Source organism: Cherax quadricarinatus, chromosome 3, assembly GCF_038502225.1.
Source record: "Cherax quadricarinatus isolate ZL_2023a chromosome 3, ASM3850222v1, whole genome shotgun sequence".
NCBI classification, from domain to species: Eukaryota; Metazoa; Arthropoda; class Malacostraca; order Decapoda; family Parastacidae; genus Cherax; species Cherax quadricarinatus.
This window is the reverse complement of record NC_091294.1, coordinates 27,101,356-27,115,788: the sequence shown is the minus strand read 5'-3', so window position 1 is coordinate 27,115,788 and position 14,433 is coordinate 27,101,356. Positions and strand designations below refer to the sequence as shown.

At 41.6% G+C, this 14,433-nt stretch overlaps 1 protein-coding gene and 1 long non-coding RNA gene across 7 annotated transcripts in view; one reads left to right on the top strand and one right to left on the bottom strand.

Moving 5' to 3' along the window:
* The window catches only part of CIA30 (complex I intermediate-associated protein 30), a 54,598-nt gene that overhangs the window by 21,261 nt on the left and 18,904 nt on the right, over nucleotides 1-14,433 (top strand). For all 6 annotated transcript variants that reach the window (XM_053801451.2, XM_053801448.2, XM_053801450.2 and 3 more), the window contains one exon: nucleotides 6,394-6,548. In XM_053801451.2, the coding sequence (XP_053657426.1) occupies nucleotides 6,394-6,548 (155 nt within the window). The remainder of the gene's footprint in view (nucleotides 1-6,393; nucleotides 6,549-14,433) is intronic.
* The window catches only part of LOC138853561 (uncharacterized), a 184,968-nt gene continuing 182,890 nt past the window's right edge, over nucleotides 12,356-14,433 (bottom strand). The window contains exon 2 of the long non-coding RNA XR_011392730.1: nucleotides 12,356-12,850. This is a non-coding gene — a long non-coding RNA (uncharacterized lncRNA). The remainder of the gene's footprint in view (nucleotides 12,851-14,433) is intronic.

Sequence of the window (14,433 nt, the reverse complement as noted above, 5' to 3'; positions counted from 1 at the left end):
ACATTAGCACAAATCGATTCACTGGCATTATATCACTGAAACCTGGGGTTGCAATCAAGCGGTCTGTTGACCAGTATGATTTCACTTTGTGCTTATACACATGTGGCATAAGCATTATTGTGGCAAAGAAAAGATACATCTCAGCCACAGTTGCCTCCTTCCACTGGTGTAGACGTGATTTTGGTGAAAGTAATGTGTTTGCCATGGTGTACTCGTAGTATGTGTTGCTTTCCATGACAATACTTTCCATCAGTGGTTCGTCAAAGAATAACTCGAAACATTCCAGTTCAGTGGCATTGTTCCCAAGTGTACAAGATGGCCGTATTCCACTTTGGCTGTCATCAAACTGGTGGGCATTTGGAACAAAATTGACAGCTTCCTGCCAATCCCAGGTGCAGTCTGCTGGTGGGTACTGGACAATGACAGGTGGTTGTGGTTGTGGTTGTGGAGGCTGGTGTGGTGGGTGGGTGAGGGATGGTGGCCTTTGTTGTAGATCAGCTGAGGCAGCGGCGTGGGTGGCAGCATGGCCCACTGCTGGTGCCTCACCGCCAGCACCACTACCACCACGCACATTTTCCATCCCAATTGCAACAGTATCATCGTCATTTTCACTCTCTGTTCCTGTTGTACAGCCACGGGATGTACTCCGAGATGCACTCCTTCCCCTTGGAATAGCATATGGCACACTACCAGAGCGCATATATCGTCGTATATACTGACGCTTCACTGGGGAATATTGCACTTCACTAACTACTGGAACTAGTTTGAAGAGCTTATAGTTCATATTCACTATCACTGTCATCACCCATGCTCTCATCTGAATCTGGGATTTGGGAAAATAGAAGTTTCCTCTTGGATTCTGGTACAACTGAACATGAACAAGACGGCCCAGCACCAGAGGTGGAAGGCTGAGGGTCGTCTGGGTTTTCCTCACTATTACCGATATTATGGTCATTAGTTTTGGTCAAAACCTCACCAAAACCTTGAAACTCATCTTCACTGGCACTTCCATCTGTATTAGAACTGTCACTGGGGAACAAAAGTGTCCCAATTCGCCGAGAAGTGAGGAGCTTCTTACCGCGAGGCATGGTGGATATTGTTTACTAAGATGACGTTCCCACAATGCACCACTGGGTCACAGATTTTTTTTCTACCATGCACACCGACCACACAGACCCATTCTCTCACATGTAGGCCTACCAGCCTTTTCCCGCGAGATTTGACGGCGCTAGAATTTGTGCGTACTAGTATGTCAAAAACCCCTGCGCGTAAGACGTACTAGTGCGTCCGAAACCCTGAAAGGGTTAAGTGGATGTAACCTGACCTGACTAGGTTCGGTCATTGGCTTAACCCGGTAGGAGACTTGGACTTGTCTTGCATGGACCAGTAGGCCTGCTGCAGTGTTCCTTCTTTCTTATGTTCTTATGTTTAGAGTTGTGATTAAAAATTGGAGATATGATATGTGTACGATGGTACGACTTATGGGATGCATCCTGAGGAACAAGATTAACCTAAGTTGCCTGTTAGGGGCTTTCTGTATACAGTAGTAAACCAGTGATGTCAGCTAGGTCTGTAATACAGTAGTTGTACAGTGGAACCTCAAATTTTGAACGTATCGCTTATCGAACTCTTCGAAAATAGAACCCTTTTTTCGAACCAACTTTGTCCCTATTTTCAAACCGCTGGGTACTGAACCTGTTTGGCAGCCTGCTCTGTCCGCATCCCCACGCAGGCGCCGTGAGCCAGTCTGGTTTTGTTGATGCTTGAGTGAACACTAACCTACACTTTCATTCAAACATTTTATGATTATTTCATTGTGTTTAGTGATTGTGGGACTGTTAAATAAGCTACAATGACCCCAAAGAAGCTTGCTAGTCGTACCCCTGTGGTAAAGAAATTGAGAAACACCGTAGATGTGAAGAAGGAAATAATACAGAAGTGGAATGATGTCTAAATGTTTGTGGAGAAGTACCACCCTGAGCAAGCTGAAACAAGCCATCTTTGCAACAAGTTCGTTGACAAAACCATGTCCCATTTTAGGGAAATCTTAAAAAGGCACCAGAAACAGAGGACTGTGGACAGTTATTTTGTGAGACAGAGGTCCAGTGACTCTCAAGCTCGTCCTAGTGGCATTAAAAGACAGAAAGGAAGTAACCCCAGAGAGGGCTTTGATACCTGAAGTCCTCATGGAGGGGGACTTTCCTTCCAAACACTAACCCCAACTCCCTCTCTCTTCCCTATCTTCCAGAAGCCATCACCAGTCTTCAATAAAGGTAAGTAAAATGTTATTTTATATGTTTATTTAAATTTATTAATACATAATTTTTTAAACAGGGTTTGACAAGGTTAAGGATCCCTAGCTTTATTGACAAGCTATTTACAGGTTAAGGATTCCTAACTTTATTGGCAAGCTAAGAGCTGTTACCTACATCAGCTCATTTGAAAGCATTTTTATTGTTATGAGAAATACGAGTAGAGAACAGGATGAAGTTGGAGCCATCTGTGGGCCAGCATTTTCATTTGATCAACTGACTTTATCTCGTTGACATCATTATGCTGTACGAATGTGTTCCATACTTGAGTCATCCTGGGTATATAGGATCTCAGATGGAGTGAAGTTCTGGAGAAGGGTACAGCCAGAGTGAAGTTGCTGCTTTCTGCCCGTCTTGTGGCATAAAAGCTTGTTTCACGCTGTCCTCAAAGTGGATCCAAGTGTGGTACTTTGACAATATTGGCCTTGTACATAACAGTAAGGCCACCCACATCCCTCCTATGTTGAAAGCTCTGCTGAAATGACAGATCTATCCAGGATGGGTCCAGGCGAGAGATGAGACGTCTTGCTCTGTTCTCTACTCTGTCAAGCAGTCGCAGATGAGAGGGGGAGCAGGTAAACCAAGAAAGTGGAGCATACTCAAGGTGCGAGCGTACTTGTGCCTCATACAGAATCTTGCAACCCCTATTGTCAAGTAGATGCGAGATACGGCGAAGTGCTGTAAGCTTCCTGGCTGCCTTGTTTGCAAGATTTACAACATGGTTCTTCATGGTTAGTTTAGAGTCAAATTTCACCCCAAGGATATCAACTTCTTCTCCAGGTGCCAACACCCTCCCATTCATCCTTACTACAGCACCAGCATTACCATCATGGTGCCTAGAGACGATCATCATTTGCGTTTTCTCAGGTGCAAATGTTACTTGCCATCTATTTCCCCAAGCTGATATAGCTCTCAGCTGGTGATTGATGTAGCTTAGAGCAACTGGCATTTCTTCTCTTAGATAAGTGAATGTCAGTGTGAGGTCATCTGCATATGCATGTGATTCTCGGATGAGATGAAGAAGGTCATTGAAGTAGACACTCCATAACAATGGTCCCAGCACGCTTCCTTGTGGGACACTTGCCCCAATAGGATGTCTTGCTGATTCCGTTCCATTGAGAACTACACTTAGAGATCTACCATGAAGGTAATCACTGAGGAGACATAGCGTAGAGCCTGCAATTCCCAGTGCTTGAAGTTTTGCTAAGTGGCCCTGGTGCCACACCCGGTCGAAAGCGCCAGCAATGTCCAGTGCTACCACACAGCTGACTTTGGATTCATCCAGTGACTGGTGCCACTTAGTGGAGAGGTTTAACAACAGATCAGCAGCAGAGTAACCTTTCCTGAAGCCATATTGACGATCACAAAGTAGTGAGTGATAGTCAAAAAACTCTGTCATTTGTCTTGAGATTATTGTCTCAAGGATCTTACCAGTGATTGACAGGAGTGACACTGGTCTGTATTTGCTGATTTCTGCTCTGCTCTTCTTTTTGTGAACAGGGACTACATTTGCCTCTTTCCATAGAGAGGGCCATTTACACTGTACTAGGCAGTGCTGAAAGATGCAAGTTAGAGGTGCTGCTAGCTGGTCTGAACATCTTCTCAGCAATCTTGGGCTCAACTTGTCTGGGCCCACAGCCTTTTCTTGGTCAAGCGATTTAAGAAGGAAATGCACCTCCTCCTGCCTTATTGTCGCCACTGACAGTTTTGACACAGTTCTTGCAGCTAGCCAAGGAGGGTCCCTTGCTGGATCAGGAACATGCATTTTGGTAGCAAAGTGTTCAGCAAAGAGGTCTGCCTTCTCTTGACTACTAGTAGAGGTGGTCCCATCCTGTCAATTTAGAGGTGGAATGAGTTCATCAGGCAGATAACCTTGTCTGTCCTTGACCAGGGACCACCAGGTTTTGGAGCCTACCCTACCTGATGCTAGCTTTCTTTTAGTGTCCACCTCCCATTTAGCTATGGCCCACTTTTGAACGTCACCCATATGTCTACAGGCTTGCACGTGCAAGTTCCTGTTATAGGTGGTAGGATGTCTCTTATACCTTCGCCATGCTTTGTACTTAGCAGTAGCAACCTCTCTACAACGAAAGCCAAACCAAGGCTGATCCGTAGGCTTCGTCACATATTGCCGGTGAGGAATGTGTTCTTGTTGTAGATTAAGGATGTGTCCAGTGAAGGCTTTCACTTGGTTGTCAACATCCCCTTGGAGAAGAGTATTCCAATCGGTGGTGGCGAGCTCAGAGCGAAGGGCTGGCCAATTACCTCTTTCCCATAGCCAGGTTGTGCGTGTGGACTCCTCACTTCGTTCTGTTGGGATCTTAAGTGTCGTAAAAACAGCCTTGTGGTCAGACGATCCAACATAGCCGAGGGGTTGACAAGTGACTATGCCTTCTGCCAGATCACTCACTACTGGGTCAAGGGAGGAGCCAGAGATGTGAGTAGGGAAATCAACAAAGTTTCTCATGTCAAACACTGCAAGAAGGTCATCAAAGTCCCTCTGTATAAGGTGCTAGTACAGAGGTACTAGCGTTTATGCAGAGCTTGAAGAACATCATTTCAAGATGTGTAGGGGTGGCAACATCAATGTGCTGGGCATGAACACTTTTAGAGAAGCACACAGCAACACCACCTCCTTGCCCTTGCCTGTCTCTTCTCATCCATGAGGTTTTATTATTTTTTATTATCACACTGGCCGATTCCCACCAAGGCAGGGTGGCCCGAAAAAGAAAAACTTTCACCATCATTCACTCCATCACTGTCTTGCCAGAAGGGTGCTTTACACTACAGTTTTTAAACTGCAACATTAACACCCCTCCTTCTTTTTCTGTCTCATAAACACGCTAAGATAACAGGGATATCTTGCTACTCCTACTTACACTTTGGTCACACTTCACAGACACGCACATGCATATATATATATACATACATCTAGGTTTTTCTCCTTTTTCTAAATAGCTCTTGTTCTTTTTTATTTCTTCTATTGTCCATGGGGAAGTGGAAAAGAATCTTTCCTCCGTAAGCCATGCGTGTCGTATGAGGCGACTAAAATGCCGGGAGCAATGGGCTAGTAACCCCTTCTCCTGTATACAATTACTAAAAAAGAGAAGAAGAAAAACTCTTCTCATCCATGAGGTGTAGCCAGCAATTCTTGCAAAACTATGATTAATCTCTATAAAATGTTTTTTTTTTTTTTGTGAATATTTTTGGGTTTCTGGAACGGATTAATCATATTTTTATTGTTTCATATGGGAAATATTGCTTTGCTTTTCAGATTTTTCGAATTTAGAACTAACTCCTGGAACAGATTAAGTTCGATATTTGAGGTTCCACTGTATTATTTACATGTAGAAATAAAGCTTATTATTATTATGATTATTATTATTATTATTATACCTGGCAACAGAGCCAGGTATATACATATGTTCACATCTCCCATGTCGAGTTTGTAGGTTCAAACCTAAGGCATTATCATGTTCACATTATTAATTATTATTATTATTCTTATGGTCAGCTTGTGTGAGTGGCCCTCAGCCAACCAGCAAAGTGGTATCTTGCTTCTTAGGCAGCATTTGAGCCAATAAAAGCATCAGTTCTTGTGTGGATTGACCTTAGCCATCCAGTTATCTGGTAGCTTGCCTCTCTGGCAGCATCTCAGCCAGTAGAAGTGGAGATTTGTGAAGGTGGCTTAGCAGCCAATCAGCAATGGGGTTGAATGTCTCTATAGTAGCATCTCAGCCAATACCATTCATAACTGCATTTGTGTTATAATTTCACCATCTTTGTGTTAACAAGTCATCATTGCCCCTAAAGTGTGTAGTAAACAGACTATTTCTTTAAGGAACAAGCAAGAAATTAATGCATTGGTGAATGAGTATGGCTTTCCACAAACAGTATACACATAACAGGTGCAGGGACTTGGCTTCATTATTTTGTTGGTTAAGCAATATATAGTGGTAATGAATTATTTACTATATAGAAAATTAATTTGAAAATAAGGCTTTTACTTGAACTATGATAGGCATGTCCAACAATTGCTATAATGACATGTTTTAAATGCATACTGCTTCTCTCCCTAAAGGTGACATGGACAAGATCTGGATTCTTAATAGTGAAGAATCACTTGAGCAGTGGGTAGTGACGAGTGATAAAGACCACAATGAGGGCTTTAGTTCAGCATCTCTTACGCTTTCTCCAACAGGTCATGGCTTGTTCTCTGGACGTATTAATACACAGGTCAGTTATTAGGACTTGAAAGGGATTTCATTAAGACTGAATGGAAAGGAAACTTTGTATTTTGATATTATGGGTTGTGGTGAGCTTCAGAGCTGTAATTTTGTTTTGTCATACATAAGAACATAAGAAAGGAGGATAACTGCAGCAGGCCTGTTGGCCCATACTAGGCAGGTCCTTTACAATCCATCCCATTAACAAAACATTTGCCCAACCTAATTTTCAATGCTACCCAAGAAATAAGCTCTGATAACTCTATCCACTCATTTGCAAGTCCCACTCAAATCCAACCCCTCTCACTCATAAATTTATCCAACCTAAATTTGAAACTACCCAAAGTCCTAGCCTCAATAACCCAACTAGGTAGACTGTTCCACTCATCAACTACCCTATTTCCAAACCAATACTTTCCTAAAGTTCTAGCATGGATAGAGGCATGGCTTACCGATAGAAAGCAGAGAGTTTCCATTAATGGGTTCAAATCAGAATGGGGCTTAGTTACTAGTGGCATTCCACAAGGATCAGTTTTAGGCCCTCTCTTGTTCATAATTTACATTAATGACCTTGATGAAGGGATTACAAGTGACATGAGCAGGTTTGCTGATGATACAAAGATAGGCCGCATGATTCATTCTGAGGAGGATAGCAATGAACTGCAGGAGGATTTAGACAAATTAATGTCTTGGTCTGAAAAGTGGCAGATGAAGTTCAGTGTGGATAAGTGTAAGGTACTGGTCCTTGGTAATGAAAATAACCCTCAAAGCTATAAACTAGGTGAAGTAGAGCTTCATCATACAGAGTGTGAAAAGGACTTGGGAGTCATGGTAAGCAGAAACCTAAAGCCAAGGCAGCAGTGCCTAAGTGTGCACAACAAGGCAAACAGATTACTTGGATTTATCTCAAGAAGTGTAAGTAACAGAAGCCCAAAAGTTATTTTACAGCTCTATACGTCACTGGTGAGGCCTCATTTAGATTATGCTGCTCAGTTTTGGTCCCCTTACTACAGGATGGATATAGACTCATTGGAGAACATACAGAGAAGAATGACTAAAATGATTTACTGTGTAAGGAATCTCCCGTATGAAGATAGACTTTTTTTTTTTTCAACAAGTCGGTCGTCTCCCACCGAGGCAGGGTGACCCAAAAAAGAAAGAAAATCCCCAAAAAGAAAATACTTTCATCATCATTCAACACTTTCACCACACTCACACATTATCACTGCTTTTGCAGAGGTGCTCAGAATACAACAGATTAGAAGCATATACGTATAAAGATACACAACATATCCCTCCAAACTGCCAATATCCCAAACCCCTCCTTTAAAGTGCAGGCATTGTACTTCCCATTTCCAGGACTCAAGTCCGACTATATGAAAATAACCGGTTTCCCTGAATCCCTTCACTAAATATTACCCTGCTCACACTCCAACAGATCGTCAGGTCCCAAGTATCATTCGTCTCCATTCACTCTTATCTAACACGCTCATGCACGCTTGCTGGAAGTCCAAGCCCCTCGCCCACAAAACCTCCTTTACCCCCTCTTTCCAACCCTTTCGAGGACGACCCCTACCCCTCTTTCCTTCCCCTATAGATTTATATGCTTTCCATGTCATTCTACTTTGATCCATTCTCTCTAAATGACCAAACCACCTCAACAACCCCTCTTCTGCCCTCTGACTAATGCTTTTATTAACTCCACACCTTCTCCTAATTTCCACACTCCGAATTTTCTGCATAATATTTACACCACACATTGCCCTTAGACAGGACATCTCCACTGCCTCCAACCGTCTCCTCGCTGCTGCATTTACCACCCAAGCTTCACATCCATATAAGAGTGTTGGTACTACTATACTTTCATACATTCCCTTCTTTGCCTCCATAGATAACGTTTTTTGACTCCACATATACCTCAACGCACCACTCACCTTTTTTCCCTCATCAATTCCATGATTAACCTCATCCTTCATAAATCCATCCGCCGACACGTCAACTCCCAAGTATCTGAAAACATTCACTTCTTCCATACTCCTCCTCCCCAATTTGATATCCAATTTTTCTTTATCTAAATCATTTGATACCCTCATCACTTAAAGACTTAAAGCCTTAAATCTTCACTCTCTGGAGAGACCTAGAATGAGAGGAGATATCATTGAGGTGTATAAGTGGATGACGGGCATAAACAAGGGAGATATTAATAAGGTATTGAGGGTGTCGAACCAGGTAAGAACCAGAAATAATGGATTTAAGTTGTATAAATTTAGATTTAGAAAGGACATAGGTAAGTACTGGTTTTCTAACAGAGTTGTGGATGCGTGGAACAATCTTCCCAGTGGGGTGATAGAGGCTAGGACCTTGGGTAGCTTTAAGAAGAGATTGGACAAATATATGAGTGGGAGGGGCTGGGTTTGATTAGTGTCATTGGGTACGGGAGTTAATTCTTGGGTAGCTTTGGGTAGAGGTCGTTTTGATAAGGACCTGCCTTGTATGGGCCAGTAGGCCTTCTGCAGTGTTCCTCCATTCTTATGTTCTATGTCCTTTCTAAATCTAAACTTGTCTAATTTAAATCCATTACTGTAGGTTCTCTCTTGGAGAGATATCCTCAAGACTTTATTTATATTCCCTTTATTAATACCCATCTTCCACTTATACACCTCGATCATGTCTTCCCTCATTTTTCATCTAACAAGTGAATGTAATTTAAGAGTCTTCAATCTTTCTTCATAAGGAAGATTTCTAATGCTATGTATTAATTTAGTCATTCTACGCTAATTGTTTTCTAACGAATTTATGTCCATTCTGTAATATGGAGGCCAGAATTTAGATGCATAATCTAGGTGTGGCCTTACTAATGATGTATAAAGCTGCAGTATAACCTCTGGACTTCTGTTGCTTACACTTCTTGATGTAAATCCCAGTATTCTATTTGCCTTATTACATACGCTTAGGCATTGCTGTCTTGGTTTAAGGTTGCTGCTCACCATAACCCCCAAGTCCTTTTCACAATCTGTATGGCTAAGTTCTACATCATTTAACTTATAAGTGCTAGGGTTATGGACACTCCCGAGCTTCAGAACCTTGCATTTATCTACATTGAACTGCATCTGCCACTTTTCTGACCAAGAATAGAGTTTGTCTAAATCTTTTTGAAGTTCCCTAACATCTACGTTTGAATCAATTATCCTACCTATCTTTGTGTCATTGGCGAATTTGCTCATATCACTAGTAATACCCTCATCAAGGTCATTGATATATATTATAAACAACAACGGGCCTAAAACTGATCCCTGTGGCACACCACTTGTTACAGATCCTCACTCGGATTTAACCCCATTTAAGCATACTCTCTGCTTCCTATTAGTGAGCCATGACTCGATCCATGACAGCACTTTTCCCCCAATGCCATGAGCTGCCACTTTTTTTAACAGTCTCTGGTGCGGTACTCTATCAAAAGCCTTACTAAAATCTAAGTAAACAATATCGAATTCTTTATCATGATCAGCGGCCTCAAAAGCTTTACTGAAGAACGTCAACAAATTAGTTAGGCAGGAACGGCCCCTAGTGAATCCATGCTGAGTATCATTAATCAAGCTGTGCTTATCCAGATGGCTTCTTATATTATCAGCTATAATAGATTCTAGTAACTTGCCCACAATTGAGGTTAGGCTTATTGGGCAGTAATTTGACGGCAACGACTTGTTCCCTGCTTTAAAAATAGGAATTACATTAGCCATGTTCCACATATCAGACACTACACCTGTTTCAAGAGAAATATTAAAAATATTAGTCAATGGTTCACAAAGTTCCATTTTACACTCCTTAAGAACCCTAGAAAAAAGTTCATCAGGGCCCGGGGATTTATTTTGCTTCAGTCTATCTGTTTGATAACCATTTCGCTAGTGACTATGATATTGCATAATTTATCGTCTTCAGGCGCACTATAAAAATTTATTACTGGGATATTGTTAGTGTCCTCCTGTGTGAAAACAGAGAAAATAATTATTAAGAATAGAGCACATTTCATTCTCCTCTTTATCAAGATATATAAAAATAATTGCTGTAAATACCATATTGTTTTTCAGCCTTTTACATCTTACCTCTGTGTTGATGCTAGTGAAATAGATTTTTAGTATGGTGGAGTACCAGAGTTGACTCAAAAGGTAACATTACTTTAGTAACTAACAGACAAAGCCAGATTAAGATTTTATAGGCTGCTACAGGTACTGTGGCAGCCTATAAAATCAACAGTTCATCATATAGGTGGGAAGCGGCCGATGTGTTAAAAAATATATGTAAACCTATAGTAGTAACTGTGAATGCTTTTCACTTAATCTCTGCAGGCTTTCCAGGTGGTGGAGGCCCCTGGGCGGCAGCCCTTAAAGCCCATGCCTTTATCTGGCCCTTCTAACAAATATCACTAACTAAAGCAGAATGTGTAGAAGAAAGATAGCAATTTTATTGCTATCTTGTGTCTATAGACTCAAGAAATATAGACAAAAAACTAGTTTCACCTTAATACATGTATTTAAGTGATGGTTACTTACTGGTATACTTAATATTTTAAATTCAGTTGGCAAAAATGTGCTTTTAAGTTCATGAAATGTTCATTATTCTAGGTCTATCAATAAACAGCTGTTTCACTGAAAGAACTATGAGTAAGACGAAGAGTAGGATAGCAGATGAACAAGGAGGTTTTACGAAGGGTAGGGGGGTGTGTAGACCAAGTGTTTACAGTGAAACATATAGGTGAACAGTATTTAGATAAGAACATAAGAAAGGAGGATCACTGCAGCAGACCAGTTCGCCATACTTAGCAGGTCCTTTACAATCAATCCCACTAACAAAACATTTGCCCAACCCAATTTTCAATGCTACCCAAGAAATAAGGTCTGATAACTCTATCCACTCATTTGCAAGTCCCACTCAAATCCAACCCCTCTCACTCATATATTTATCCAACCTAAATTTGAAACTACCTAAAGTTCCAGCATCAATAACCAAAATAGGTAGACTGTTCCACTCATCAACTACCCTATTTCCAAACCAATACTTTCCTATGTCCTTCCTAAATCTAAACTTGTCTAATTTAAATCCATTACTGTGGGTTCTCTCTTGGAGAGATATCCTCAAGACCTTATTAATATCCCCTTTATTAATACCCATCTTCCACTTAAGAAGGAAACGTTTTGCCACACAGTGGCTTCATTAGTCCATACAAAGGAGAATCCTGAAGAACAGGACTAGAATGAGGTAATTAGTCCCTCAACCTTGAATCGATGTGGTCAGTCAGGTTTTTGTGGCATTTGGAAAAGGTATATGACAGGGTGGATAGGGGGGCAATGTGGCACATGTTGCAAAAGTATGGATAATGGTTTCGCCATTCGGCAATTTCGACATTCCGCAGCCTCTCTGGAACGGATTAATCATGAAACTTCGGGGTCCACTGTAATTTTGAAAACAATATCTTAGGTAGATTAACGAAAATGCCTGTATTAATGTAATATATGACATTTAATGCGCCTCAGTGATTATTATTGCGTGTTATTATTTTTTTTTTTAACAAGTCGACCGTCTCGCACCGAGGCAGGGTGACCCAAAAAGAAAGAAAATACCCAAAAAGAAAATACTTTCATCATCATCCAATACTTTCAACTCACTCACACATAATCACTGTTTTTGCAGAGGTGCCCAGAATACAACAGTTTAGAAGCATATATACGTATAAAGATACGCAACATATCCCTTCAAACCACCAATATCCCGAACCTCTCCTTTAGAGTGCAGGCATTTTACTTCCCTTTTCCAGGACTCAAGTCCGGCTGTATAAAAATAACCGGTTTCCCTGAATTTTTTTTTTTTTTCAACAAGTCGGCCGTCTCCCACCGAGGCAGGGTGACCCAAAAAAGAAAGAAAATCCCCAAAAAGAAAATACTTTCATCATCATTCAACACTTTCACCACACTCGCACATTATCACTGTTTTTGCAGAGGTGCTCAGAATACAACAGTTTAGAAGCATACACATATAAAGATACACAACATATCCCTCCAAACTGCCAATATCCCAAACCCCTCCTTTAAAGTGCAGGCATTGTACTTCCCATTTCCAGGACTCAAGTCCGACTATATGAAAATAACCTGTTTCCCTGAATCCCTTCACTAAATATTACCCTGCTCACACTCCAACAGATCATCAGGTCCCAAGTACCATTCGTCTCCATTCACTCCTATCTAGCACGCTCACGCACGCTTGCTGGAAGTCCAAGCCCCTTGCCCACAAAACCTCCTTTACCCCCTCTCTCCAAGCCTTTCGAGGACGACCCCTACCCCGCCTTCCTTCCCCTATAGATTTACAGTGGACCCCCGCATACCGATTTTAATCCGTGCAAGAGGGGTAATTGTTATGCGAAATAATCGGTATGTGAATGAATTTTCCCCATAAGAAATAATGGAAATAAAATTAATCCGTGCAAGACACCCAAAAGTATGAAAAAAAAAAATTTTTTACCACATGAAATGTTAATTTTAGTACACACAAACTGAAAAAGGCATGCACAATTACATGACACTTACTTTTATTGAAGATCTGGTGATGATTGATGGGATGGGAGGAGGGGAGAGAGAGTGTTAGTGTTTAGAAGGGGAATCCCCTTCCATTAAGACTTGAGGTGTCGAGTCCTTTTCTGGGGTTACTTCCCTTCTTCTTTTAATGCCACTAGGACCAGCTTCAGAGTCACTGGACTTCTTTCGCACAACATATCTGTCCATAGTGGCCTGTACCTCTCGTTCCTTTATGACTTCCCTAAAGTGTTTCACAACATTGTCAGTGTAATAATCACCAGCACGGCTTGCAATAGCTGTGTGAGGGTGATTTTCATCAAAAAAGGTTTGCACTTCAAGCCACTTTGCACACATTTCCTTAATCTTTGTAGTAGGCAACTTCTTCAATTTCTCTCTCCCCTCCTCTGAACCAGTTTTCTCAGGTCTGGCCTCTTGCTCTTGAAGTTGATCTATCAGCTCATCAGTGGTTAGTTCTTCATTGTCCTCCTCCACCAACTCTTCCACATCCTCCCCACTAACCTCCAACCCCAAGGACTTTCCCAATGCCACAATGGATTCCTCAACTGGCATAATCCTCTCAGGGTTAGCCTCAAACCCTTCAAAATCCCTTTTGTCTACACATTCTGGCCACAGTTTCTTCCAAGCAGAGTTCAAGGTCTTCTTAGTCACTCCCTCCCAAGCCTTACCTATAAGGTTTACACAATTGAGGATATTAAAGTGCTCTCTCCAAAACTCTCTTAGAGTCAGTTGAGTTTCTGAGGTCACTACAAAGCACCTTTCAAACAGAGCTTTTGTGTACAGTTTTTTGAAGTTTGCAATAACCTGCTGGTCCATGGGCTGCAGGAGAGGAGTGGTATTAGGAGGCAAAAACTTCACCTTAATGAAGCTCATGTCCCCATAAAGTCGCTCTGCCACGTCTGTAGGATGACCAGGGGCATTGTCTAACACCAGGAGGCACTTAAGTTCTAATTTCTTTTCAGTTAGGTAATCTTTCACATTGGGGGCAAATGCATGGTGTAACCAGTTATAGAAAAAGTCCCTAGTGACCCATGCCTTACTGTTTGCCCTCCACAGCACACACAAATTCTCCTTGAGGACATTCTTTTGCCTGAACGCTCTGGGAGTTTCAGAGTGATACACTAATAAAGGCTTAACTTTGCAATCACCACTAGCATTGGAACACATCAACAAAGTAAGCCTGTCTTTCATAGGCTTATGTCCTGGGAGTGCCTTTTCCTCCTGAGTAATGTAGGTCCTGCTTGGCATTTTCTTCCAAAACAGGCCTGTTTCATCACAATTAAACACTTGTTCAGGTTTCAGTCCTTCAGT